Raw genomic sequence first — 25,405 nt, 5'->3', positions numbered from 1 at the left:
AATATCATTCACCCTTAAAAAGGAAGGAAATTCTGACAAATGCTACCATGTGGATGAACTTTGAGGACATTGTTGTTGTTCAATCACTAAGTCATGTACAACTCTTTACGACTCCATGGACTGTAGCATACCAGGCTTCCGTGTCCTTTACTAGCTCCTGGAGTTTGCTCAAACTCATGTCCATTGAGTCAGTGATTCCATCCAACCATCTCATCCTCTGTCCCCCCTTTCTCCTCCTGCTATCAATCTTTCCCAGCATCAGATCTTTACCAATGAGTTGGCTCTTCGCCTCAGGTGGCAGAAGTACTGGAGCTTCAGCTTCAGCATCAGTCCTTCCAATGAATATTCAGGGTTGATTTCCTTTAGGATTGACTGATTTGATCTCCTTGCTGTCCAAGGGACTCTCAAGAGTCTTCTCCAGCGTGACAATTCAAAAGCATCAATTCTTCGGCACTCAGCATTCTTTATGGTCCAACTCTCACATCCATAGATGACTATTGGAAAAACCACAGCTTTGACTATATGGACCTTTGTCAGCAAAGTAATGTCTCTGCTTTTTACTATGCTGTCTAGGTTTGTCATAACTTTTCTTCCAAAGAGCAAGCATGTTTTAATTTCATGGCTGCAGTCACCTTCCACAGTAATTTTGGAACCCAGGAAAATAAAATCTGTCACTGTTTCTACTTTTTCCCCATCTATTTGCATAAAGTGATAGGACTGGAAGCCATGGATCTTAGTTTTCTGAATGTTGAGTTTTAAGCCATTTTTTCACTCTCCTCTTTCACCCTCATTAAGAGGCACTTTAGTTCATCTTTGCTTTCTGCTGGTATCATCTGCACATCTAAGGTTGTTGTTACTTCTGGCAATCTTGATTCCAGTCTGTGACTCATCCAGCTTGGTATTTCACATAATGTACTCTGCATATAAGTTAAATAAGCAGGGTGACAATATACAGCCTTGATGTACTCCTTTCCCAATTTGGAACCAGTCTATTTTTCCATGTCTGGTTCTAATTGCTTCTTGACCTGCATACAGGTTTCTCAGGAGGCAAGTAAGGTGGTCTGGTATCCCAACTTCTTTCAGAATTTTCCAGTTTGTTGTGATCCACATAGTCAAAGCCTTTAGTGTAATCAATGAAGCAGATTTTTTTTTTTTGGAATTCCCTTGCTTTTTCTACGATCCAACAGATGCTGGCAATTTGATCTCTGGTTCCTTTGCCTTTTCTAAATCCAGTTTGTACATCTGAAAGTTCTCGGTTCATATACTGCTGAAGCCTAGCCAGAAGGATTTTGAGCATTACCTTGCTATCACGTGAAATGAGCAAAATAGTGCAGGAGTTTGAACATTCTTTGGCATTGCCTTTCCTTGTGATTAGAATGAAAACTGACCTTTTCCAGTCCTGTGGCCATTGATGAGTTTTCTAAACTTGCTGGCATATTGAGTGCAGCACTTTAACAGAATTATCTTTTAGGATTAGCAATAGCTCAGCTGGAATTTCATCACCTCCACCAGATTTGTCCATAGTAATGCTTCCTAAGGCCCACTTGACTTCACATTCCAGGATGTCTGGCTCTAGGTGAGTGATCACACCATCATGATTATCTGGGTTATTCAGTTCAGATCAGTTCAGTCGCTCAGTCATGTCCGACTCTTTGCGACCCCATGAGTCGCAGCATGCCAGGCCTCCCTGTCCATCACCAATTCCCAGAGTTCACTCAAACTCACATCCATCAAGTCGGTGATGCCATCCAGCCATCTCATCCTCTGTCGTCCCCTTCTCCTCCTGACCTCAATCCCTCCCAGAATCAGAGTCTTTTCCAATGAGTCAACTCTTCACATGAGGTGGACAAAGTACTGGAGTTTCAGCTTCAGCATCAGTCCTTCCAAAGAACACCCAGAGCTGATCTCCTTTAGAATGGACTGGTTGGATCTCCTTGCAATCCAAGGGACTCTCAGGAGTCTTCTCCAACACCACAGTTCAAAAGCATCAATTCTTCGGCGCTCAACCTTCTTCACAGTCCAACTCTCACATTCATACATGACCGCTGGAAAAAACCATAGCCTTGACTAGACAGACCTTTGTTGGCAAAGTAATGTCTCTCTTTTCAATATGCTGTCTAGGTTGGTCATAACTTTTCTTCCAAGGAGTAAGTATCTTTTAATTTCATGGCTGCAGTCACCATCTGCAGTGATTTTGGAGCCCCCCAAAATAAAGTCTGACACTGTTTCCACTGTTTCCCCATCTATTTCCCATGAAGTGATGGGACCAGATGCCATGATCTTCATTTTCTGAATGTTGAGCTTTAAGCCAACTTTTTCACTCTCCTCTTTCACTTTCATCAAGAGGCTTTTAGTTCCTCTTTACTTTCTGCCATAAGGGTGGTGTCATCTGCATATCTGAGGTTATTGATATTTCTCCCAGCAATCCTGATTCCAGCTTGTGTTTCTTCCAGTCCAGCGTTTCTCATGATGTACTCTGCATATAAGTTAAATAAGCAGGGTGACAATATACAGCCTTGATGTACTCCTTTTCCTATTTGGAACCAGTCTGTTGTTCCATGCCCAGTTCTAACTGTTGCTTCCTGACCTGCATACAGATTTCTCAAGAGGCTGGTCAGGTGGTCTGGTATTCCCATCTCTTGAAGAATTTTCCACACTTTATTGTGATCCACACAGTCAAAGGCTTTGGCATAGTCAATAAAGCAGATGTTTTTCTGGAACTCTCTTGGTTTTTCGATGATCCAGCAGATGTTGGCAATTTGATCTCTGGTTCCTCTGACTTTTCTAAATCCAGCTTGAACATCTGGAAGTTCACAGTTCACGTATTGCTGAAGCCTGGCTTAGAGAATTTTGAGCATTACTTTACTAGCATGTGAGATGAGTGCAATTGTGCAGTAGTTTGAGCATTCTTTGGCATTGCCTTTCTTTGGGATTGGAATGAAAACTGAACTTTTCCAGTCCTGTGGCCACTGCTGAGTTTTCCAAAATTGCTGGCATATTGAGTGCAGCACTTTCACAGCATCATCTTTCAGGATGTGAAATAGCTCAACTGGAATTCCATCACCTCCACTAGCTTTGTTCATAGTGATGCTTTCTAAGGCCCACTTGACTTCACATTCCAGGATGTCTGGCTCTAGGTGAGTGATTACACCACTGTGATTATCTTGGTCATGAAGATCTTTTTTGTACAGTTCTGTGTGTTCTTGCCACCTCTTCTTAATATCTTCTGCTTCTGTTAGGTCCATACCATTTCTGTGCTTTATCGAGCCCATCTTTGCATGAAATGTTCCCTTGTTATCTCTAATTTTCTTGAAGAGATCTCCAGTCTTCTCCATTCTGTTATTTCCTGAACCTGGGTCATTAAGACCTTTATTGTACAGTTCTTTTGTGTATTCTTGCTGCCTCTTCTTAATCTCTTCTGCTTCTGTTAGGTCCTTGCCGTTTACTTGAATGTGCCCATCCAGTTTTCTTGAAGAGGTCTCTAGTCTTTTCCATTCTATTGTTTTCCTCTATTTCTTTGCATTGTTCTCTTACAGCTTTCTTATCTCTTCTTGCTATTCTCTGGAACTCTGCATTCAATTTGGTATCTTTCGCTTTCTATTTTGCCTTTTGCTTCTCTTCTCAGCTATCTGTAAGGCCTCTTCCGATAACCATTTTGCCTTCTTGCATTTCTTTTTCTTTGGGATGGTTTTGGTCACTGCCTCCTGTACAATGTTACAAACCTCTGTCCATAGTTCTTCAGGCAATCTGTTTACCAGATCTAATCCCTTGAATCTACTTGTCCCCTCCACTGTATAATCATAAGGAATTTGATTTAAATCACACCTGAATGGTCTAGTGGTTTTCCCTACTTTCTTCAATCTAAGTCTAAATTTTGCCCTAAGGAGCTCATGATCTAAGCCATACTCAGCTCAAGTTCTTGTTTTTGCTGACTGTAGTATAGAGTTTCTCCATCTTTGGCTGCAAAGAATATAATTAATCTGATTTTTGTATTGACCATCTGGTGATGTCCATGTGTAGAGCCATCTCTTGTGTTGTTGGAAGAGGGCAACAACATTGAGGACATTATGCTAAGTGAAATAAACCAGTCACAAAAAGACAAATACTGTATGATTTGTCTTCTATAAGAGACTCAGAGCAATCAGTATCAGAGAGAGAGAAAATAAAATGGTGATTTCTAGGGGCTACAGGGAGGGCAAGATGGGGAGTTATCATTTAATGGGTATAGTTCAGTTTTGTAAGATGAAAAGAGTTCCAGAGGGCTGGTGGTGATGGTTGCACAATGTTATGAATGCATTTCATACCAGTGAGCTATTCACTTAAAAATGGTTAAGATGGTAAATCTTATACACATTTTACCACAGTAAAAATTTCTGAGGAAAAAAAAAAAAAAGTAAAGAGATGGTAAAAATATCAGTAGTTGCCAGGGTAAGAAGGGAGAAAGGGAAGACTACATGAGCAGAGTTTAGGCCAGTGAAACTATTCTGTATGATACTAAAATGGGGATACATGTCATTATATTAATACATTTGCCAAACCCATAGAATGTACACTACCAAAAAGGAACTCTAATGTAAACTAAGGACTTCAGGTGATAATAATGTGTCAATGTAGGTTCACCAGTTGTAACAAAAGCACCACTCTGATGCCTGTTGTTGGTAGTGAGAGAGGCTATATATGTGTAGAGGCAGGAGGTATATAGGAACCCTGTATTTCCTGTTCAGCTTTGCTGTGGGTCTAAAACTATTCTAAAAAACAGTCTATTTTTTCAAATAGCAGACTAATACTGCAAAGGAATATTTTTGCTCTTACATCTTTTAAATGTTTTCCATAACTGCATCAAACAAAAACATGAAATTAAAGGGCCTCACACTGTCTGTGGACCTCTGAGAGTATCCCTGCTCTAGGAGTTCATGACACTGAGTTTGAGGAATACTGATCTGTGTCATTTATTTAACGTTTTCATATGCACTGCCTGAAATTGTGTTATTTAGCTTTTTCATGTTTGTCTCATTATCTTATATTGTAAGTGATTCAGGAAATGACCAAATTTTCTATTTCCAGAGTATATGTTTCAGAAGATAATTTATGTGAGTTTACAAAAAGAAAAAAGAAAAAAAAGTTGGATGAGAATCAAAAATTTCACTAAAAAGAATGGACTTTGATTTGGGTCATGAAGAGAAGGATTTTAATGCAAGCACTGAAGGCAGAAGGGACAGCATTAGTTCAAGGGCAAAAGAGAGAAAAAGGAGAGAGTGGTCTGACTTGATTGAAGCATCGTATATTGTAGTTGAGAAACAGGAGATATAAGGTTTCAGGGTAGGCTGAAGAGATGAGCTCTAGCAGTTTTTTTTTTAAAATTAATTATTTGGCTGTGCTGTCTTAGCTGCTGCACATGGGACCTTTGATCTTCATTGTGGCACGTGGAAACTTTAGTTGCAGCAGGTGGGATCTAGCACCCTGACCAAGGATTGAACCCAGGCCCCCTGCATTAGGTGTTCAGAGTCTTAACCACCAGGGAAGTTCCACAACTACAACTTAGAGGAGTCTTGTATGGACTGAGGACTCTAACTTCAGCTATGAGTGGGAACCATGCAAGTTTTTGAGCAGGCAAATAAATAATAATTACGGTTGAGTTTTAAGAGAATTAATCTGACAGGAGAAACAAAATGAACGGAATAAAGAAGAAACTAGGAGGCAGCACAGTATAATATTTAAGAGGACTTAATGACTGACAGACTAGAGTTTGCATCACAGCTTTGCCATTTACTGTATAATTAGAGCAAATTATTTCACCTCTTTTGGGCCTGGTTTCCTCACACATGAAACAAGGATAATGATAATCACCGTCAAGGTTGTTGTGAGGATTTAATGAGATTATACACATAGCCTGGCCTAGAGTTTATACTCAGTGAATGATAGATATTAAACATGCCTGTTAAGAGGAAAGGGAAAAGAAAGCTTGTTAATTGTGAATCATACTCTACGGTATGAACATTCAACTGGATCTGGGGGAGAGAGAGAATTATATCCCCCTCTCATTCTGAGCCTGAGTAATAGGAAAGTGATGGTAACACTAAGGAAACCCTGAGAGCTGTTTAGGGCTCGAGGAAATGGCGTTCATTTGAGTTTTTAACATGTTTAATGTGAGAGGCTGGAAAATTATTCAGTGGTGATTCCAAGTGTATGTTAATAGTTGGTCAACAGAAATGTGGAACTGATGCAGAGAAACTGTACAAGTTGTCAAAGCTAGACCAATATGTTTAAGAGTCATCAACAGGGAGGAAATAAAGCTAGCTGTGGAAACAGATGAGCTCAATAGGGCAAAGAGTAGAGAAAGAAGAGAATCTGAGGGCATATCCTAGGTATGCTTACTTTAGGGGTATGTGAAAAGAGAGAGGGAACTTTGAAACAGTCAAAGATTATGCAGTGAAGAGACCAGGATGAGGATACAAGACAGTGAAGATTCCCTACCATCCTAAATGACTGGTGGGAAAGCACTGTTTGAGCTGCTGCTGCTGCTAAGTCGCTTCAGTCGAGTCCGACTCTTCGAGACCCCATGGACTGCAGCCCACCAGGCTCCTGCATCCATGGGATTTTCCAGGCAAGAGTACTGGAGTGGGGTGCCATCGCCTTCTCCGGAACAATTGAGCTAGTGGGTAATATTTTCTAGAAAGTTTTGTCCTAGCCTGTGGCACAAACATGGTATAACCACTTTAGTCATACTGGATCACTAACAGTGCTTACAGGCAACACTCCCCAGGGATCTAGCACAAAATGTAATTTTCAGCAGAAAGCAAAGATCTTTAACGTTTCAAAGCAGCAAAATAAATCTAATATTAAAAAAAAATTCCAGCAACAGCTGGAGCTTCTGAGCACCTTTAGAAGTGGGCCCCATGTCTAGCAAAGCAGTTTGTTCTCAGTAAAGGCTATGTACTTTAAAACATTTTAATTCATAGAGTGACTGTGTGTGCTTATGACATATAATGATATAAATGACATTTAATTCAACTCATACAAAAAATGTAATCAAATTATGCTTCAGTGTATCTTTGTCTTTCTGGAAATGGATACATAGATGCTTATACTTATAAAAAGATAGGAAAGCTGTATATCAAATTAACTGAAATTCTCTTTAGGGGACAGTCTTCTGAGTGATTAAAATGTTCTTCGGGCTTTTCAGTACTTTCCAAAATAATTACAATAGAATTTCATCAATTTTGAAATATAAAAAATGCTATTTAAAATGAAATAGAGCAATCTATGGTCCATGACTTACGTGTGACCTCTAAGACCTCTGAGACCTCTAAGAAAGGAAAATAAATATCATACCTCACTATGGCTTATTTTACCATGAAATACTACACGAAAATACTTTGTCAATTAGTATCTACATGGATAGATACAAAGTCAGGAAATAAAATACTGTATATTACAAATTGAAAACCCTTTGTGTCTAAACTACATCATCAATCTATTAATTATTGTTGAGACTTTAAGGATTAATTTTTAGAGTTTGTAGACCCTTCAAAAAGGGACAGATACCTCAAGCCAGAAAAAATTTTCTCAAGTGAAAGGTCATCTGATGAGTGCCAAATTAATCGATATGGGCTCACTGCATGCAAGTTCTCCACTGGAAAGCTTTCTTCTAGCATGTGGGATGACCATGAATGTAGCATAACACTTTAGTCACGTTGGATTACCAATACTGCTTACAGGCAACAACCCCCAAGAATATAGCACAAATAGATTCTGCAGCTGCAAAGTTTCAAGGTGGAGACGCCAAGAGGCTAAGGGTGTGAGCTGCACTGATACAGATGAGTCCTGAGTCTGTGGCTAATGAATCCTGTGGGGATTGGCAATGCAATTTTCAGGATGTACTAATGATATAAAGTGATGTAAGTGAAACTGAACTGAGTACAGCTTGTACACTTTGATGGGTTCTGGCTTAGGCCTGCTTAGTAAATAGGGTTTTTCTGGCAGTAAGAGAAAGAAGGAAAAACACAAACTGGTAAATCTCGTGCTTGCTTCAAATCTATGTTATTTCTCAACTATTTTGTCTTCATCCTACTCAAGATTGGACATGAAAACAGAAACAGTTAATGTTTTAATTGTTTTGTGGTCAGAAAGGGAAAACTTACCAGGTTCAATTCTGTTATCACTATCAGTGCTGACTTTTGATGCAGTGCTCTCATTTGTTACACAGTTTTTTACTGTCTTCTCCCTAGAGCTGTCACATCAAATAATTTATTTAAAACTGAAAGAAGCTTCTGAGATCACGAGTAAAGGCTATTTAGAAAAAAAACATTTCAGGGTGATCAGATATTTTTTCCCCAAATGCTCCAGAACATATTATTTTCACAAATATTTCAGTTAAGACTATTTTTTTTTAAGTCATAGTATTTTCATTGGGAAATGAGAAAGAAAGACACTATAGTTCACTCTCGAAAGCATGAAAGCCAGAAAATTCCGAACTTAGATACTCTGTTTTCTTGACATAAACTTAAGTCTAGATGACTCAGGGAGTATTATTTATATTATAAAACAAAAATGTTTTCTTTTGAATTAAAAACTTCATAGGACACAGAAAGGATGGTTCTTCTACCAAGAATTACAGTGGATACAACTATAACCATTAGTTTGAAAAAGAAATAAGAAAGGCGAATGTTTGCACTTGATTGATGTAGTATGGTAAGACTGGTGTGTACAGATTGGGAAATACATTAAGTACAAACAGCCTAAACTATGAGCCAAGCACTTTACTCTCATCATTTTATTTAATCATAAAAGCTCTCCCATTAATCTATAATCACCATTTTATAGGTTGGGGGACTTGGGACTCAGAAAGGCTTAAAAGAACAGTCCTTCACCCAAGGTTGGAGAGCTTTTAGAGTACTAATGTTAATTCTGGACACTTGAGCAACATTTTACTTCTGTTTTTGCAATCACTATAAGGTAACTAAACAGAAATATAGCACTGATAATTGTTTGCCTCACTAGGAAGTTTATTCAGTTATACATTTACTCACCTCTGGATTTCTATAGTAAACAAGGTACTCCAATGCATTTAAAACAGGAATTAATTTACAAAGTACATATACAAATAATTTTTAAGAAATATTCTATAATTCTTTCTAGGGTGAACTTTAGTCTATGTAAATTAATCTCATTAACCTCAGGGCTTCCCAGATGGCCCAGTGGTAAAGAATCCACCTGCAAGGAAGGAGACCTGGGTTCAATCCCTGAGTCGGGAAGATTCCCTGGAGAAGGAAATGGCAACCCACCCCAGCATTCTTGCTTGGGAAATCCTATGGGGAGAGGAGCCTAGCAGACTACAGTTCATGGGGTTGCGAAAGAGTCAGATTTAGCAAATATACAACAACAAATTAAACTGGACTTTAAAATATAGGGAACTTATGGGCTTCCATGGTGGCTCAGTAGTAAAGAATCCACCTGACAATGCAGAAGCCACAGGTTTGACCCCTAATCCAGAAACATCCCACATGTCAAAGAGCAACTAAGCCCATGTACCACACCTATTGAGCCTGTGCTCTAGAGCCACAGCTACTGAATCCCTCGTGTGTGGAGTCCATGCTGTGCAACAAGAGAAGTCATCTTAACGAGAAGCCTGCACACTACAGCTATGGAGTAGCCTTTGCTTGCTGCAACTAGAGAAAGGTCTGAGCAGCAATGAAGACTGAGCATAGCCAAAAATAAACAAATATTTGTTTTAATAGGGAACTTAAAAAAATAGAGAAATAAGGCTGCTCTCTGAGGGTTACATTACAAAACATATAATGGATGAGAACAGAGACAGGCAGAGTCACCAGAAAAGAGCAGGATCCCAGGCCAACAGGCATGGACTTCACTTAATCATCATTCAGCAAACTATTTCTTTGCACCGCTCATGGGCCAGACATTGTTCTAGGCACTAGGGATACTGCAGTAAACAAGACAAGCAAGGTCTTTGTTCTCATGGAGTTTATATTCTAGTGGAGGGGAAAGATAATAAAGAAGTAAACAAAAAACATTCTGAGGAAGAATATTTAGTGTTGCATGGACATTTTCACATCTTATCAAATTAAAAATGGTATGTATAGGAAGTAAACTGCTATAAAAGAAATATATTTAATTATTAATATATATTTATATTGACTGTATTATATATCAGGTCCAATGTTGTTATAATATATAAATATGCACAGACACAATACACACACATATATACATATACCTACAACTAAGACGATATTTACCATAATATAATTAGTGTTTCTTTCTGGGTAGTGTGATTATAAGTGACTAACATTGTTTTTTCCTCTACTTTCCATATTCTCACAATAAAGACAATTCTATCATCAGAAAAAAAGTACTAATAATACATCTACATATGTGTATAGGTACACAGATGTCTGAAAGGATATATACCAAACATTACTAGTAGTTAACTTAGTAGCAAAATATAGGGTGATTTTTGACTTTTTCTCCTGTACTTCTGTGTTAAATTGTTTATCATAAACTTCTATTTTTCAAAAATTATAAAACAACTTTAAAAAAATCATGAATCTGAGGGTAGAAGATCTGGTTCCTTATTTTGACAGAATTTTAGTAATAAAAATGGAAAAATCTACCATTTAGATTCCTTAGAGCTTAAAGGGCCATTTACTTATGGTTTTGTACAAAAATGCTTATCATTAACAAATTTATCTCTAATGATCCTTCCCATGGTAATGTATGTAATCCTCCTAATTCAATAGGAAAAGACCATGTACTGATTTATAACTCTACCAAGAAAGGGCTGGCAAACATTTATGGGAATAAGTAATCCCATAAAATCCCTATCTATAAACTCTGAACAATAACTTTAGAGAATGTACAATTATATCCAAAGAAGACACAATGGTTCAAGAAAGCAGAAATGTTCCACTGACGCCCAGATTTTCACCCCAGATAAATCTGAAAATTCTGCATAGATACTTTGATTTCTAATCTGAGGATTCTTACAATTTATAGAGATTTCTGCTGGATAATGAAGACGGTTAAGCAGTAATTCACTACTCTCTGTCCAGAACCAAACTAAAAAAATATTTGGTAAAAATCTTACCTCTTTTCCATCTCTAAAAGAAAATTTTCACTGTTGCCCAACTGACTAAAATGCAGCTTGGCAGCTTTTCTCTCACTTTCTCGTACGGCTCGGTCATCTGGAGGCAAAAACCGTGGTCTGAGCATATTTCTTTTTTGGAGTAAACAGTAGTGGGTCAGAAAAGCATATTCACAGAGTAAAAACTAAAGATCAGTCTCATCTTTTGTTTGAGACGGGTCACAGAATAATGCTATTATGTTGTCATTGGAGTAAGTAGTAACTCAGGGAGACTACAGGGACACCATAGCAACAACTGTCACCTAAGTGTAACTATCACTATAGGAAAGTACAGTTTGGGCAGCAAACAATCCAAATGGCCTAATCTTAAAGGCTGAAAGTCACACCATTTCTAAAAGACTTTACTTAGCTTCCCTATAGTTTTCTCAGGAGCATGTAACATAGAAGTTTATATCAATGAGAATAAAATTATAAAGAAATACAGACTAATTCATTTGAAGGAATATTTATTGTTCCTTGCCAAATAAGCCTCAAAAAGTTGCTGTATTTGTTTTCTACTGCTAATGTAGTTACAAACTTGGGGCACCTGGAAAAATAAATGTCAACTTGGAAACTTTTTGTTGGGGAGGAAGTAGTGGTGAAACCATCAACTGAAGAAAACTAAAGCTGGAAGTAACTGATAAAATCATAGATTGTCATTCAATAAACAATAAAAGGACTCGTCATACATCCTGCCAACACAAAAGTTACATAAATATTGACTAATAAACAAATATATCCTGCCAGTGCACACTCTGGGCCAACATCCAAAAGGTTAGGAGGCAGCTGGTTTAAAGTAAGATTTGGGGACAAAGAACAAGGGAGGAGGGTCTCACCCAGTTTCTCCAGAGTTTGTAGCGTATAGACAGCAAAAAGCCTATAATCTGTATCTTTCCTGACAACAGGATTGAGTCTCAAATCTAGTTCTTTGAGGAAGGGTAAAGGCTGTAGGCGGGACACCTCCACTAATGAAGGAATGTTGTTATAATATAAATTCAGGTCTTGGAGTGAACATAAATACTGGATGCCCTGCAAGGAAAAGACCACATTATGAAAGTGCATGTTGGGAAGGACTAGGAATCTCACAGATAAAGGTAGAAATATAAATATTATTTTCCATCCTTGAACAGTTACCCGAGTCACCCATGACAAAGGCAGGGTTGAAATTCCCATTTAGTTGCCTGAGAATAAGAATGCTGCAGCCCATGGGCATTGGGTGTGCTATACATTAAATAATTCACTGATATCATACATTTCCTTCTTTATAAGCTCTGACATCCAAATATCTGCAGTCAGTTCTATACTTCTGTTGCCTCTCATCACATTTCCAATCTAATCCCTCCCGGTAGTAACCAACCCAAGTCACTTTTGCACTTCTCTCACCCTTGCTACAAGCACTCTCCTGACCCCAAAAGCCCTCAAGAGGGAGGGAGGCAAAAGAGAGATGGTTCTAAGGAAAGGGTATGGAAAAAAATTAAGTGTGTATGTATTTTGTTGTTCTTCTGTCACTAAGTCGTGTCCGACTCATTGTGACCCTATGGACTGCAGCACGCCAGGCTCCTCTGTGCTTCACTATCTCCCAGAGTTTGCTCAGATTCATATCCATTGAATTGGTGATGCTATCTAACCATCTCATCCTCTGCTGCCCCCTTCTCCTTTTGCCTTCAATCCTTCCCAGCATCAGGGTCTTTTCCAATGAGTCAGCTTATCACATCAGGTGGCCAAAGTATTCCATGTATATGTTCTTATATTAATATCTCAAGACCTCACTTTTAGGATGAAAGGACTACATGGCAAAACCAAACAATGTGATCTCCAAGTTTTCCCTCCTGGACCAATCTGGAGCACCCCCTTTTCCCTTCAGAGTTACTGCCACCACACGAGCTCCCCATCTTCTAATCAGTTAATTCCTCTTGGTAGAAATGCTCTTCCTTCTTCTGTTCTCTCTCTGTGGACTTAGCAACCCCACCCCCTCCACTTCTCTAGCAACAGTGCAATCAGAACTGGGACACTTGAGAGGAAAAGCCACAGTTTTTCTCCTTTACTAAAACCTACTATTGAAACTAATTGCTTAATTTTCATGTATTTAGCTGGTTAGGTACTTTGGCCCAACACTAAATTTCAGGACAATATTTCAAAACATGTACATATATGTATAGTCACACACTTTTAATATTAAAAATACTTACCATAAAAGGAACTCTGTCATTGAGAGTTATTTCAGAAAGGTAAAATTATTTTCCATCACCTATTTATAAAATAATGTTTATCTTCTTTTCTCATTTAAAATTAACCTTTTTTAGTTGCAGGAAGTTTAGAAAACTCAAGGATATATTAAAAACATTTCTAAGTTGAACCCTGCCTACAGTTCAACGCATTTCTTTCTGGCTATTTTCAGTTACACTAACTTCTACATTGTGAAAGGATCAATGGTTAGGAATATTTATCAATGCTTTTGGCGTCACTCTCAGGGTAGCATACCATTAGGGCTGTCTTTAAATGTATCTAATATCCCAGCTCAAGTAATCTTTTCATGTCTCAGTATAATAGTCAAGGAAACGATTCCAATCCTCCTCTCATGTTTCCCCATTGGCATAAATTCATGTAGTTTCAATGCTACACTAGAAATAAACACAAAACATTTCCCCCTTGAAAAAAATAAGCAAAATGATTCAGAGCTGCTAGAGATGAATACCTGCAGATAAATCACAGAAGTAAAAAAAAAAAAAATCTAGAAAACTGGCATTTACTAAGTGCTTTTTAAACGCCAAACACTACCAGGAGTCTTATATATGTAATTTTTACTTAGTTGTGCTAATTGATTAATCTTCACAACAGTTTTTCAGGTAATTTGCAGAAGTAGAAAGAAAAGGAGTGCAAAAGCAAATGACAACAATGTTCATTCAATCTTTTTAGTCTGAGAAAACAAACATAAAAATACATATGAGAAGAGGAGGCCTAAATAACTCTGTATTAATACTTTCTGATATAGGTGAGCCAGATACAAAGGGCTATTATAGAAGATTCTAAAGACCTGATTTAACTTGGAATTTCTGCTTTTAGAACCCTAGCTGGAAATTTGATCTAGCTTGGATTTCTTCTTTCAGGGCCCTTAGTTTTAGATCTTGAGATTTGTGTTGTTGAACAAGTTTCCCCTAAGAAATGGAAAACTAGCAGAATAATCCAGATCAGTAACCAATCTTGGACAGCATCTGTAAGTCTTGCACCTTCAGTCTTGCAAAGAAGGGCTTTATCAAGAGAGACTTGTAGCTGGGCAAAAAGGGAATAGTGGAAGAAATACTATTTGGGGGTCTACACAAAGAAAAGAAATTTTCCATTTCTGTGTGTGAGGGTGTTTATGTTTGCAGAGCTCTTGCTTTGTTTGCTAATCCTCACACTTTCTGCTTAAGCACCTACTTTCCTGAAATGTCGTCTGCTCCACCAGCTCCTGGCCTGGAAGTTTTTCTTTGTTTTCAAGACCATCATTTTCTCCCCATCCTGGAAAAAACTCACAATAGCAATCTAGGCCAGTGTTTCTCCATATATGTTCCATGCATCAACATCATCAGCATCCCTTGGGAATGTCCTGGACCCACTGCATATTAACTCAGACTCTCTCTCTCAGAATAGGGACTAAGACTCTGTATTTTTATTAATATTTTATTTATTTATTATATTTTATTGTTTATTTTGCCATGCCACACGGCTTGTGGGATCTTAGTTCCCCAACCAGGGATCAAACCTGTACCTTCAGCAGTGAAAACATGAGTCCTAATCACTAGACTGCCAGACAATCTCCAAGAATCTGTACTTTTAACAGTGTTCCTCATAATTTTTAACACACATTAAGAATCATAACTATTGCCCTAGGCAGTGACAGTTTTCTTTCAGTATAAAAGAAAATTTTTCCCACTATCTTATAATTTAAAATGTCAAATGTAAAGCAAAATTGAAAGAATTTTATGGTGAATAACAAAATTTAGTTTGGAAACATTTAAAAGGATATTCCCCAAGCTGATATTCTTTTATTTTTTTCCCATCAAAAAAACAAAAAACTGTCTGGTCATAAAACACAGAACTTACCTTCAAGCTAGTGATCAAATTTCTTGATAAATCTAAGGATCGGAGACTTTTAAAATTTCTAAAGGCATCACCGATGGAATGGATTTTTCCAGCATAAGATCCCTGCAATGAAAGAGACTCCACCAGTTCTGAAAAGAGATCATCAGTAGATATATTATGATCTCTGCTTGGAAAAAGAGCAGAGTCGTTGAAAACAGGCCTTCCTTTCTCCCATATCTCATCTGTGAAAGGTCCTACATTTAAGGCTCATAAGAAGAACAGATCTTCCTTTTAAGATTAGCAATATGCTCTAATGCAGTGACATCAAGACTTGGTTTTATAGAAACCTTGAGTTTCTTTAATTACCCTGAATGATGTAGTAAAAATCTCCCAAAGTTCTCAAAACAAACAACAAATTCAGCAATCCCACTGCTAGGATTTAGCCCTATAGATAGTACAGCATTTTGCCAGGACATATGATATAGACCAGAAGGATGTCAATTTCAGGAAAGTTTCAGGATAGTGAAAGAAAGAAAGAGAGGGAAGGAGGGAGGGAAGAAGAAAGGGAGAGAAGGAGAAAGGAAAAGGAGAAAAAGAAAACTGTCAAAGGGCTCATCAGTAGAAGAGCAGAACTAGATGGACTAAGCAGCAGTGCATTGAACAATGTACTAGATCTGTGACCTTGTAAAAGTCACTTAACTTCTCTGTGCATCCATTTCCTCATGTGAAAAATGGAGATTATAACATTACTTACCTCATAAGATTTTGTAAGGATTTAATGACTATATGTATTGTGTATTTACATATATATAGTTGTTGCTGTTGTTGGTCATGTTCAACTCTTTGCGACCCCATGGACTGTAGCGCACCAGGCTCCTCTGTCCATGGGATTTCTTAGGCAAGAATACTGGTATGGGTTGCTATTTATTTCCTTCTCCAGGGAATCTTCCCAACCCAGGGATTGAATCCGCATCTCCTTCATTGGCAGGTGAGTTCTATACTGCTGAGCCACCAGGAAAGCCCATAAACATATACACATACATATGTGTGTGTGTGTGTGTGTGTGTGTGTGTGAGAGAGAGAGAGAGAGAGAGAATACAAAACTCAGTGTCTGACACATGGTGCTATATATATGCTAATTATTATTCTATAGTCATTTAAAAGAATGAAGTAGATTTGTTGATGTTTATATGGAAAGATCTCAAAGACACTGAGGAAAAAGTGTGACTTTGTGTCTGTATATGTATGACTGTATTTTAAAGAATATATGTGTGTGTATATATATATACATACATACATGTATGTCAGACTAGACTTCTGATAGCACTGAAAAGAGGAGAATCTCAAAAGCCAATAGGAACTCACTGGCAAGTGTGGTGGGCCAAAATGAGAACAGGAACAGAAACTGGAAGGAGGTTCTGCAGAATCCCATTTGCAGGTGACTGCCAAGGAACTGCACCAAAATAAGCTCTTAAGATACTGGAGCAGTCTAGGCCCTATAAACTATAAAAACATGAAACAAGATCCTTTTCAAGATAAGACTCATCCCTGAGAGAAATAACTGGAACAGAGTCCACATTGAATGGAATACAGACAATAGGTTCAAAAGAAGGAGAAGGTCTAGATACAAGTCCAGGAGGGAAGCAGAGACTGCAGATCTCAGGAAGCTTAAAGCCCTATTTTAAGTTCTTCGTGAACAACAGAAGAGGGAGCTCCAAACCCTGAAACTAGAAAAGTTATTCTGGCCCAGCTAGAAGTATAGAAAACTTAACGCACTTTAACAAAGAGACACAGGAAAGGTTTATAGTCAAATTGTATATGAGGTTATTAAAACAAAAAAGAACAAAAAACAGAATAGCATCGCTAAAGAATGAAAGCACTCCAAAAAGACACATCCACAAAACAAATGAAACTTTTAACTTGGTATTTCAAAACAAATTTCAAAAGCTAAAAGATGTCATAACAGTGTAGCAGTTCTCAAAACATCGTCCCTAGACCCCTGGAGGTCCCTGAAACATTTACAGGGGTCCACAAAATCAAAACTATTTAAAAAATTATTAATATTAAAACATTAACAACTCTTTTTTTACTGTGCTGATATTTGCACGTATGGTATAAAAGCAAAAACTACTGAGGCCTTAGGATGACTTGAGGCAGTGGCATCAAACTTTACTCTTAGTCATAATATTGTATTCTTCACCATTATACGCATGCAGTTATAAAAAAAAAGAGCCACTTTTTCTGAAGAATGCCCTTGAAAAAGCAGTAAAAATGGTTAATTTTAGCAAATCTTGACCCTTGAGTATGTCTTTCTTATATTGTGTTCCTAAACAGGAGGTATGCATGAAGTATTTCTGCTGCATACTGAAGTATGGTGGATGCTTAGCAGGAAAACACTTCTGTGGGTTTTGAGATGCCAGCTTAACTAGCCATTTTTTTGGTGGGGAGGTAACTATTGTTACTATAAAATTCTGACATACTTGAATGGCTGTGAGACATTTTCTGAAAAATAAAGAAAGTGAGACTATCAATTCAGTCAAAACAAGTAATAGTAACTGTTGTCAATTATTAACATATAAGCTTCCAAGTCAAAATCAGAATTTTGATAAACTTGTATTTGCCACCATAAACTTGACAGATTCCAAAACCTAAAGCTCTCTCTAGTGAAATTTGTGATGATATTAACAAATATGATTTTTTAATGTTATATAATGAAATTTGTCAATATTTGGAAGATCTACATAAGTCAGTGAGTTAATACCTTTCAAATGATGGATGCATGATGTTGATGTACCAATGGATTTTAATATAACAGAATACAAAAAGTTCAATGATATGGTTTTAGATTTCAGGTACAACTAATCTTTAAGAAACTACCACTTGCTCAGTTTTCATGTCATAGCAAAGAAGAAAATTCACTGAAAAGGCTATTTAAATACTTCTTCTTCCGGGAGGGCTTCCCTGGTGGCCCAGTGGTTAAAATCCATCTTGCAATGCAGGAGACAGCAATTGGATCCCTAGTCTGAAAGATCCCACACGGCACAGGGCAACTAAAGCTGTGTACCACAACAACTAAGCCTGTGCTTTAGAGCCCACCAACCATGACTACTGAGTCTGTGCAGCAACTACTGAAGCCTGTGCACTCTAGAGCTTGTGCTCCACAAGAGAAGTCACTGCAACGAGAAACCCGCAAACTGCAACTGAAGAGCAGCCTTCATTCTCTGCAAGTAGAGAAAGCCCGTGCGCAGCAGTGAAGAGCTGACATACCCTAAATAAATATTCCCCCCTTTTCCAACTATATATCTATATAAGGCATGACTTCATATATATATATATTTCAATCAAACAACATATTTAACACAGAAGAAGATATGAGAATATGGATGTCTTCAATTAAGACATTAAAAAGATATTATATATGTTAACATGTAATGGGTATGTTACGGTTATCTTTTAATGAATTACAAATAAATATTTTAAAATTTTCTGTTTCAACAATAATAATCCACATTAACCAAAGCTCTTTGAATAATATTTAAGTAACAGTGTAATGGAATCCTGATACCAAAAATTTTGAGAATTGTTAAAAAATGTAAATTAGACTGAGTGGCTTATAAACAACAAACGATTATTTCTCACAGTTCTGGAGACTGGAAGTATAAGGTCAGGGTGTTGGCATAACCAGGTTCTGGTGAAAGCCTTCTTCCAGGTTCCAGACTGCCTACTTCTCCATGTGTTCTCACATGGAAGAAGGCAAGGGAACATTCTCTTTGATCTCCATTATAAAGTCATTAATCTCTTTCATGAGGGCTTCCCTGGTGGCTCAGATGGTAAAGAATCTGCCCACAATGCGGGAGACCTGGGTTCAATTCCTGCGTCAGGATAAGCCCCTGGAGAAGCGAATGGCAAACCACTCCATTATTCTTGCCTGGAAAATTCCATGGACAGAGGAGCCCGGTGGGTTACAGTCCATGGAGTTGCAAAGGGTTGGACACAACTGATCGACTAACACTTTCTTTCACTTTCAAGACCTAATCACCTCCCAGAGGCCACACCTCTTACTACCATCATATTAGGCATTAGAATTTCAATATATGAATAGTTTTGGGGGAGACACAAATATTCAGACTAGAGCATGAGGGCAATAGGAACTCTCATTCACTGCTGCTGCTGCTGCTGCTGCTGCTGCTAAGTCACTTCAGTTGTGTCTGACTCTGTGCGACCCCATAGATGGCAGCCCACCAGGCTCCCCCATCCCTGGGATTCTCTAGGCAAGAATACTGGAGTGGGTTGCCATTTCCTTCTCCAATCATTCACTGCTAGTGAAATGCAAAGGAATAGCCACTTGAAAAGATAATTTGGTGGTTTTTTACAAAGGTAAAGACGGCATGCTGTAGTGCTGCAGTCCATGGTGTCACAGAAGATACGACTGAGCGACAACTGAACTGAAACACAGCTTTTACTGTAAGATCTAGCAATTATAGCTCCTTGGTATTTACTCAAGTAAGTTGAAAATTTATGTCCCCACAGAAACCTGAATGTAAATGTCTATGGCAGCTTTATTCATAATTGCCACAACTCAGAAGCAACCAAGATATTCTTCAATAAGTAAATGAATAAATAAAACTATGGTACATTCATATAGTAGAATATTACCCAGCAATAAAATCACCTATGGACCAAGCCATGGAAAGACATGGAGCACCCTTAAATACACATTACTAAATGAAAGAAGTCAGGTTGAAAACATTCTGCATAATATTCTGAAAAAGGTAACACTAAAAATATCAGTGATATACAGTATGATGACTAGTTGCTAATACTGCATTGCATATTTGAAAGTTGCTAAGAGTAGATCTTAAAAAGTTGTCATTCTAAGAAAAGAAAATTTTTGTTACTATGTAAAATGATGTTACACAGACTTATTGGTGTGATCATTCTGCAGTGTATACAAACATCAACCATTACGTTGTACACCTGAAACTAAGTTAATATTATATGTCAATTATACATCAGTGAAAAGATTTTTTTTTAATTTTTAAAAAATCAGTGGTTCCCAGGGAATATATACTGTATGATTACAACTATATGACATTCTGAAAAAGGCAACAGGATAAAGGTCAGTGGTTTCTAGAGGTTCACTGGTGGGGGAGAGATGAACAGGTAGAACACTGAGGATTCTTAGGGCAGTGAAACTGTTCTGTTGATACTGTAATGGTGTACACATGACTATATATTTGTCAAAACACACGGAACTGTACAACACAAAGAGTGAATCCTAATGTAGACTATAGATCTTAGTTAATAATAATATATTATTATTGGTTCAATAACCATAACAAATGTACTGTGTGAATGCAAGATATTAATAACAGGAAAACTGGAAGGGGATATAGAGAAGGTGTGACGAAGGAAGAGTATATGGGAACTCTGTACTTTCTGCTCAATTTTTCTGTAAACCTAAAACTGCTTTAAAAATTAAAGTCTATTAATAATAAATAATTTTTAAAGGAATCGAGTACACTTTGTGCTAAAATATGGACGAACCTTAATAATAACATGCTCAGTGAAAGAAGCTAGACACAAAGGCCACATATTGTATGATTCCATTTATATGAAATATATAGAACAAACAAATCCATGGAGACAGAAAGCAGATTTGTGGTTGCCTGGGACACTTATTGCCAGGAGCTGGAAATAAGGACTGACTGATTAAAGAATATGAGGTTTCCTTTTAGGCTCTGGAACTAGACAGTGGTGATGGTTATACAATGCATTAAGTGATACTGAAATGCATACTTTAAATTTTACAGGATGTGAATTATATCTCAAAAAAAAAATACCAACTTTGAGGGCACCATATTGGTAGCTCTGTAGTATGCAATGACCAGTATCCAATGACCTAATACAATGAGAATCTTGTTACCATGGGGCAAAAGCTAAGGTCAGTTATGATTTCATTCACTGCCCTGCTGCATTTCACATGCCTTTCACTGTATTTTATTTCAAAAAGCAGACATTTTAACATTTCTAAAGGGAACTAGAATTATCAATCAAGTGATAAACTGCCACTTGGATAGATGTTCTTTGATGATTCATACGAAGTACAGGTCTTGGGCTTTCCTGGTGGCTCAGATGGTAAAGAATCCACCTGCAATTCAGGAGACCTGGGTTCTAACCCTGGGTCAGGAAGATTCCCTGGAGAAGGGAATGGTTACCCACTCTAGTATTCTTGCCTGGAGAATTCCAAGGACAGAGGAGCCTGGTGGGCTACAGTCTATGGGGTCTCAAAGAGTCAAACATGACTTAGTGACTAACACACACAGGTCTTAAGAGATTATGCACTCAGTTTCAACAGTTATAGAATGAAGACAAATAGGCTGTAGAACAAATCAAACGCACGTTATAGATCTCAAGAACAACAGAATGATCTTCCAATTTTACTCCATGGGATATAATAACTCCAATGGGCAAAAACATGTTTTATTGATGAAAACAACAAGTAATTCCTTTATAGAAAACCATTTATATAGTTCACTTACAAACTGAATTAATAATAAAGTTTATTTATAATAATGATGAAAGAGTTTCAAATAAATAAAACAAATAAAAAAGGCCTCAGGAATCTACATGAAAGATCTCCCACTACTAAATTCAGGACAAACTCAGCATCAATTATAACAACTGCAAGGGACTGGAACACATCAAAATATTTAAATTCGTAAGTTTATAATATTAAGAAAACAATGCTACAACTAGTGAAGCTCACACACCTAGAGTCCAAGCTCCACAACAAAAGAAGCCACCATAATGAGAAGCCCAGGCACTGCAACTAGAGAATAGACCCTGCTCACTGCAACTAGAAAAACCCAGCGCACAGCAATGAAAATACAGCAGAGTCAAAAATAAAAGAAATTATTTTTTAAAAGAAATTACTGTTAAATATTTTTAGGTTTTATATGTGATTTTTAAAAGAGTTTTAATCTTTTGAAGATAAACACTAAAATATTCATGGGTTAAGTCATATGACTAGGACTTGTTTCAAACTAGACAGTGCACAGAGCTTTCCTGGTGGTCTAGTGGTTGAGAATCCACCTGCCAATGCAGGGGACACGGATTCCATCCCTGGTCCTGGAAGAGTCCACATGCCTTGTGGCAACTAAACCCATGTGCCACAACTACTGAAGCCTGTGCTCCTAGAGCCTATGCTCTGCAACAAGAGAAGCCACCATAATCAGGAGCCCTTGCATCACAACTAAAGAGTAACCTACACTTTCTGCAACTACAGAAAGCCCACAAGCAGCATCAAAGACTCAACACAGTCAAAAGTAAATAAATAAATAAATCTTTAAAAAATAGTTCAGGGGACTGAAGGTAGATAGATGATAGGCAGGGTATAGATGAGAGAAGATTGACCATGAACTGATGATAACTATTGATATTAGGTTGATTGCAATTCACTATTCTGTCATCTTACTCTTGGATATATTTGTGAATTGCCATAATAAAAAATTATAAAGTAAGTACAAATGCTCATATATGTAGAGAATATGTAGAGAGAGCTATCCAAAATATTAATAACAGTGATCACTGTTAGGAAGGAAAACTGGGGCAGGGCCAAGGAGGGGGGGTTGGGGCTCAAGACTTACTTTTCATAGTACAGTTATTATAGTACCCATATAATAAGTTAATTAATGGAATTATTTTTAGGAACCAAAAAGTATATAATTGCATATTTTATCTTCCTTCCTAGTAATTATCATCAGCCTGCAAATATGCTCTAGTGTATCATGTCTTTAAAAACTTGTTCTTAATTCCCCTTCATATCCTCTAGCTAATATTCCACTTATGCATTATCCTTTATAGCCAAATTTCTTGGCAAAAGTTTTTATCTTCTCTATTTCTTTTCCTTCACATATTATACCCTTTTCATCCCAACCTGGCCTGGCTTGCTTCCTCCCTTCTCTTCCCTAGTTAGTTACCAATGAGTTCCATGTTGCCAAATCTAACAGACACTTCTCTGCATTAGGTTGCTCAGCCTGTCAATAGCATTAGACACTTCTGACCACTCCCTCCTTGATACAGTGGTTGTGGTTTAGTCACTAAGTCCTGTCCAACTGTTGTGATCCCATAGACTGCAGCCCACAGACTCCTCTGGTGGTTTAGTTGCTAAGTCTTGCAACGCCATGGACTGTAGTCTGCTAGGCTCCTCTGTCCATGGGATTTTCCAGGCAAGAATATTGGAGCAGGTTGCCATTTTCTTCTCCAGGGGATCTTCCAGACCTAGGTATCAAACCCCAGTCTCCTGTGCTGCAGGCAGTCTCCGGCACTGCAGGTGGGTCCTTTACTGACTGAGCCACCAGGGAACTACTTGATACAGTGAAAGTGAAAGTGAAGTCATTCAGTCGTGTCTGACTCTTTGGGACCCTATGGACTGTAGCCTACCAGGCTCCTCCGACCATGGATTCTCCAGGCAAGAGTACTGGAGTGGGTTGCCGTTTACCCTTTATTAAATTCCAAAACATCACTTTCCTTCTCCCCTATTTAAGCTTTAAACATTGAAATGTCCTAGGGCTGAGTCTTAAGCCTTCTATTGTCTATCTACATTATCCAGCCCCATGGCTGTAAACCCTATTTATGGGACTTCCCTGGAAGGAGGGAGAGGGAAAAATATTTTTTTACTTTAGAGACTTTTGTATTGTTTGAATGGTCAGAATGAGCAAAATTAATTTTGTTATTCACATTTAATAAAAACAAAGAAGCCCCACCCCCCCCAAATCCTGCCACATATTATTCTAGCTGGATAATGGAAGGCATATGTGTCCCCCTAATCAAATAGAATAAATTTTTTAAAACAAAGGAGAGGAAGAAAGAAAGAAAGGTACACCAGTATGTCAAGCCAATGAAGCTTTTCAAATTAGGGGAGCACAAAGTGGTTTGGAAACGAAAAACCTGAAATATCTACATCAATCTATTGATATGCACACCAAACCATCATGTAGTGTTTGTTACCAGCATATACTAATTTTGATAAATTTTAAATAAATTTAAATAAAATAAAACCAAATTATTGCATATTTCCCCAATAAAAAGTACTAGAGAAAGCAAGAAAGGCAACTTTTTGTTGTGGTTAGAGGACAGGCTCTGGAATCTGGATTAATAAACCATCGCTGCATTACTTAGGGCTGTGCGACTTGGGGCATGAGTCTTAACCTAATTTTCCTCAACCGTTAAATAAAGGGGAGTGTGGACAAAATTGAATCAGGAACGCTGATAACTTTTCCAACATTTCTACTCCATAAAAACTTGGAAAAGCAAGCTGCGTGAATCAGACCCTGGGTCAAAGGTGGGGTCAGCAGTCACTCTGCCAGGTTCAGCTCTGGGACGGAGCGATCTAAACGCTTCGATCTATCAGCTACTATTCCTTTTACCTCAGGCCCCTTTCTGAGTCTCATGAGGCGACACATACAGATGGATCAAGGAAATGGCCAAGTTCTAGAGGAGAAGACTGGACGAAGAGAGGGCTGGCTCATCAAGAAACATCCTTTCCTATTTCATCCTAATCAAGCAAGTTAGGGTGGAAGTTTCCGGAACTGCCAAAATCAACCTTTCGTGTCTCCTCCAAAAGCACCCCAACTTCGAATGGCCATTCTCACAGCTCTTCCCTTCTCCCACTAGTAGCCCCTCTTGGGGCTCAGTTTCCTCCCACTTAGTCCAGTTCTCTGTTCCTGGCCTCAGAGTCCGCTAACCTCGTTTCTCCTCCTCCCTTTTAGACTCTGCTCCCCTCCCTCAATTTCTTGCCCTCTGCCCCAGACTCGCCGGTAACTGCAGTTCCTTCACGGCTACCTCAGCGTAATCCCTCCTCAGCCTCAGGGGCCGCTCCTCTAATTTAGGGGGGCCCTCTACCTCAGGGAGCGCTTCTCTACCTCAGAGACCGCTCCTCTGTCGCCGTTCCCCCATGACTACCTCAGGTTCCTCTGCCTCGCCCTCAGTTTGCTCCCCTCAGCTTCGAACCCCATGCTCCCGACCCAGACCCTCCCAGCAGGGCCCTACCGGGCTGCTCCAGGGTCAGCGCCCCCAGGCGGCGGATGCCCTCCTCGTCCAGCTCCCACTGCTCCGCCATCCCTGCTCGCCGGCCCCGCGGCGTCGCTCACCTGTCGCGGCCCGCGAGACCGCCTGTCGCGCGCCAAGCCCCGCCCAGCG

The 25,405-nt window shown here is 38.5% G+C and overlaps 1 protein-coding gene across 2 annotated transcripts in view; it reads right to left on the bottom strand.

Annotated features, from left to right (window-relative positions):
* LRRC36 (leucine rich repeat containing 36) overlaps window positions 1–25,354 on the bottom strand; it is a 56,417-nt gene extending 31,063 nt beyond the window's left edge. Inside the window, exons 1-5 of one of the 2 annotated variants that reach the window (XM_004015067.4) lie at window positions 25,256–25,354; window positions 15,224–15,351; window positions 11,977–12,169; window positions 11,105–11,201; window positions 8,142–8,230 (exon numbers count right to left, since the gene is read on the bottom strand). In XM_004015067.4, the coding sequence (XP_004015116.1) occupies window positions 8,142–8,230; window positions 11,105–11,201; window positions 11,977–12,169; window positions 15,224–15,351; window positions 25,256–25,325 (577 nt within the window). In that variant the 5' untranslated portion in view covers window positions 25,326–25,354. Of the gene's footprint in view, window positions 1–8,141; window positions 8,231–11,104; window positions 11,330–11,976; window positions 12,170–15,223; window positions 15,352–25,255 lie in introns of those variants that run through there. The other variant, XM_027978075.2, reaches the window with a different exon arrangement.
* Window positions 25,355–25,405: the final 51 nt, after the last annotated feature.

The sequence above is a fragment of the Ovis aries genome, chromosome 14, assembly GCF_016772045.2.
Source record: "Ovis aries strain OAR_USU_Benz2616 breed Rambouillet chromosome 14, ARS-UI_Ramb_v3.0, whole genome shotgun sequence".
Lineage (NCBI taxonomy): Eukaryota > Metazoa > Chordata > Mammalia > Artiodactyla > Bovidae > Ovis > Ovis aries.
This window is presented reverse-complemented; position numbering and strand designations above follow the sequence as displayed.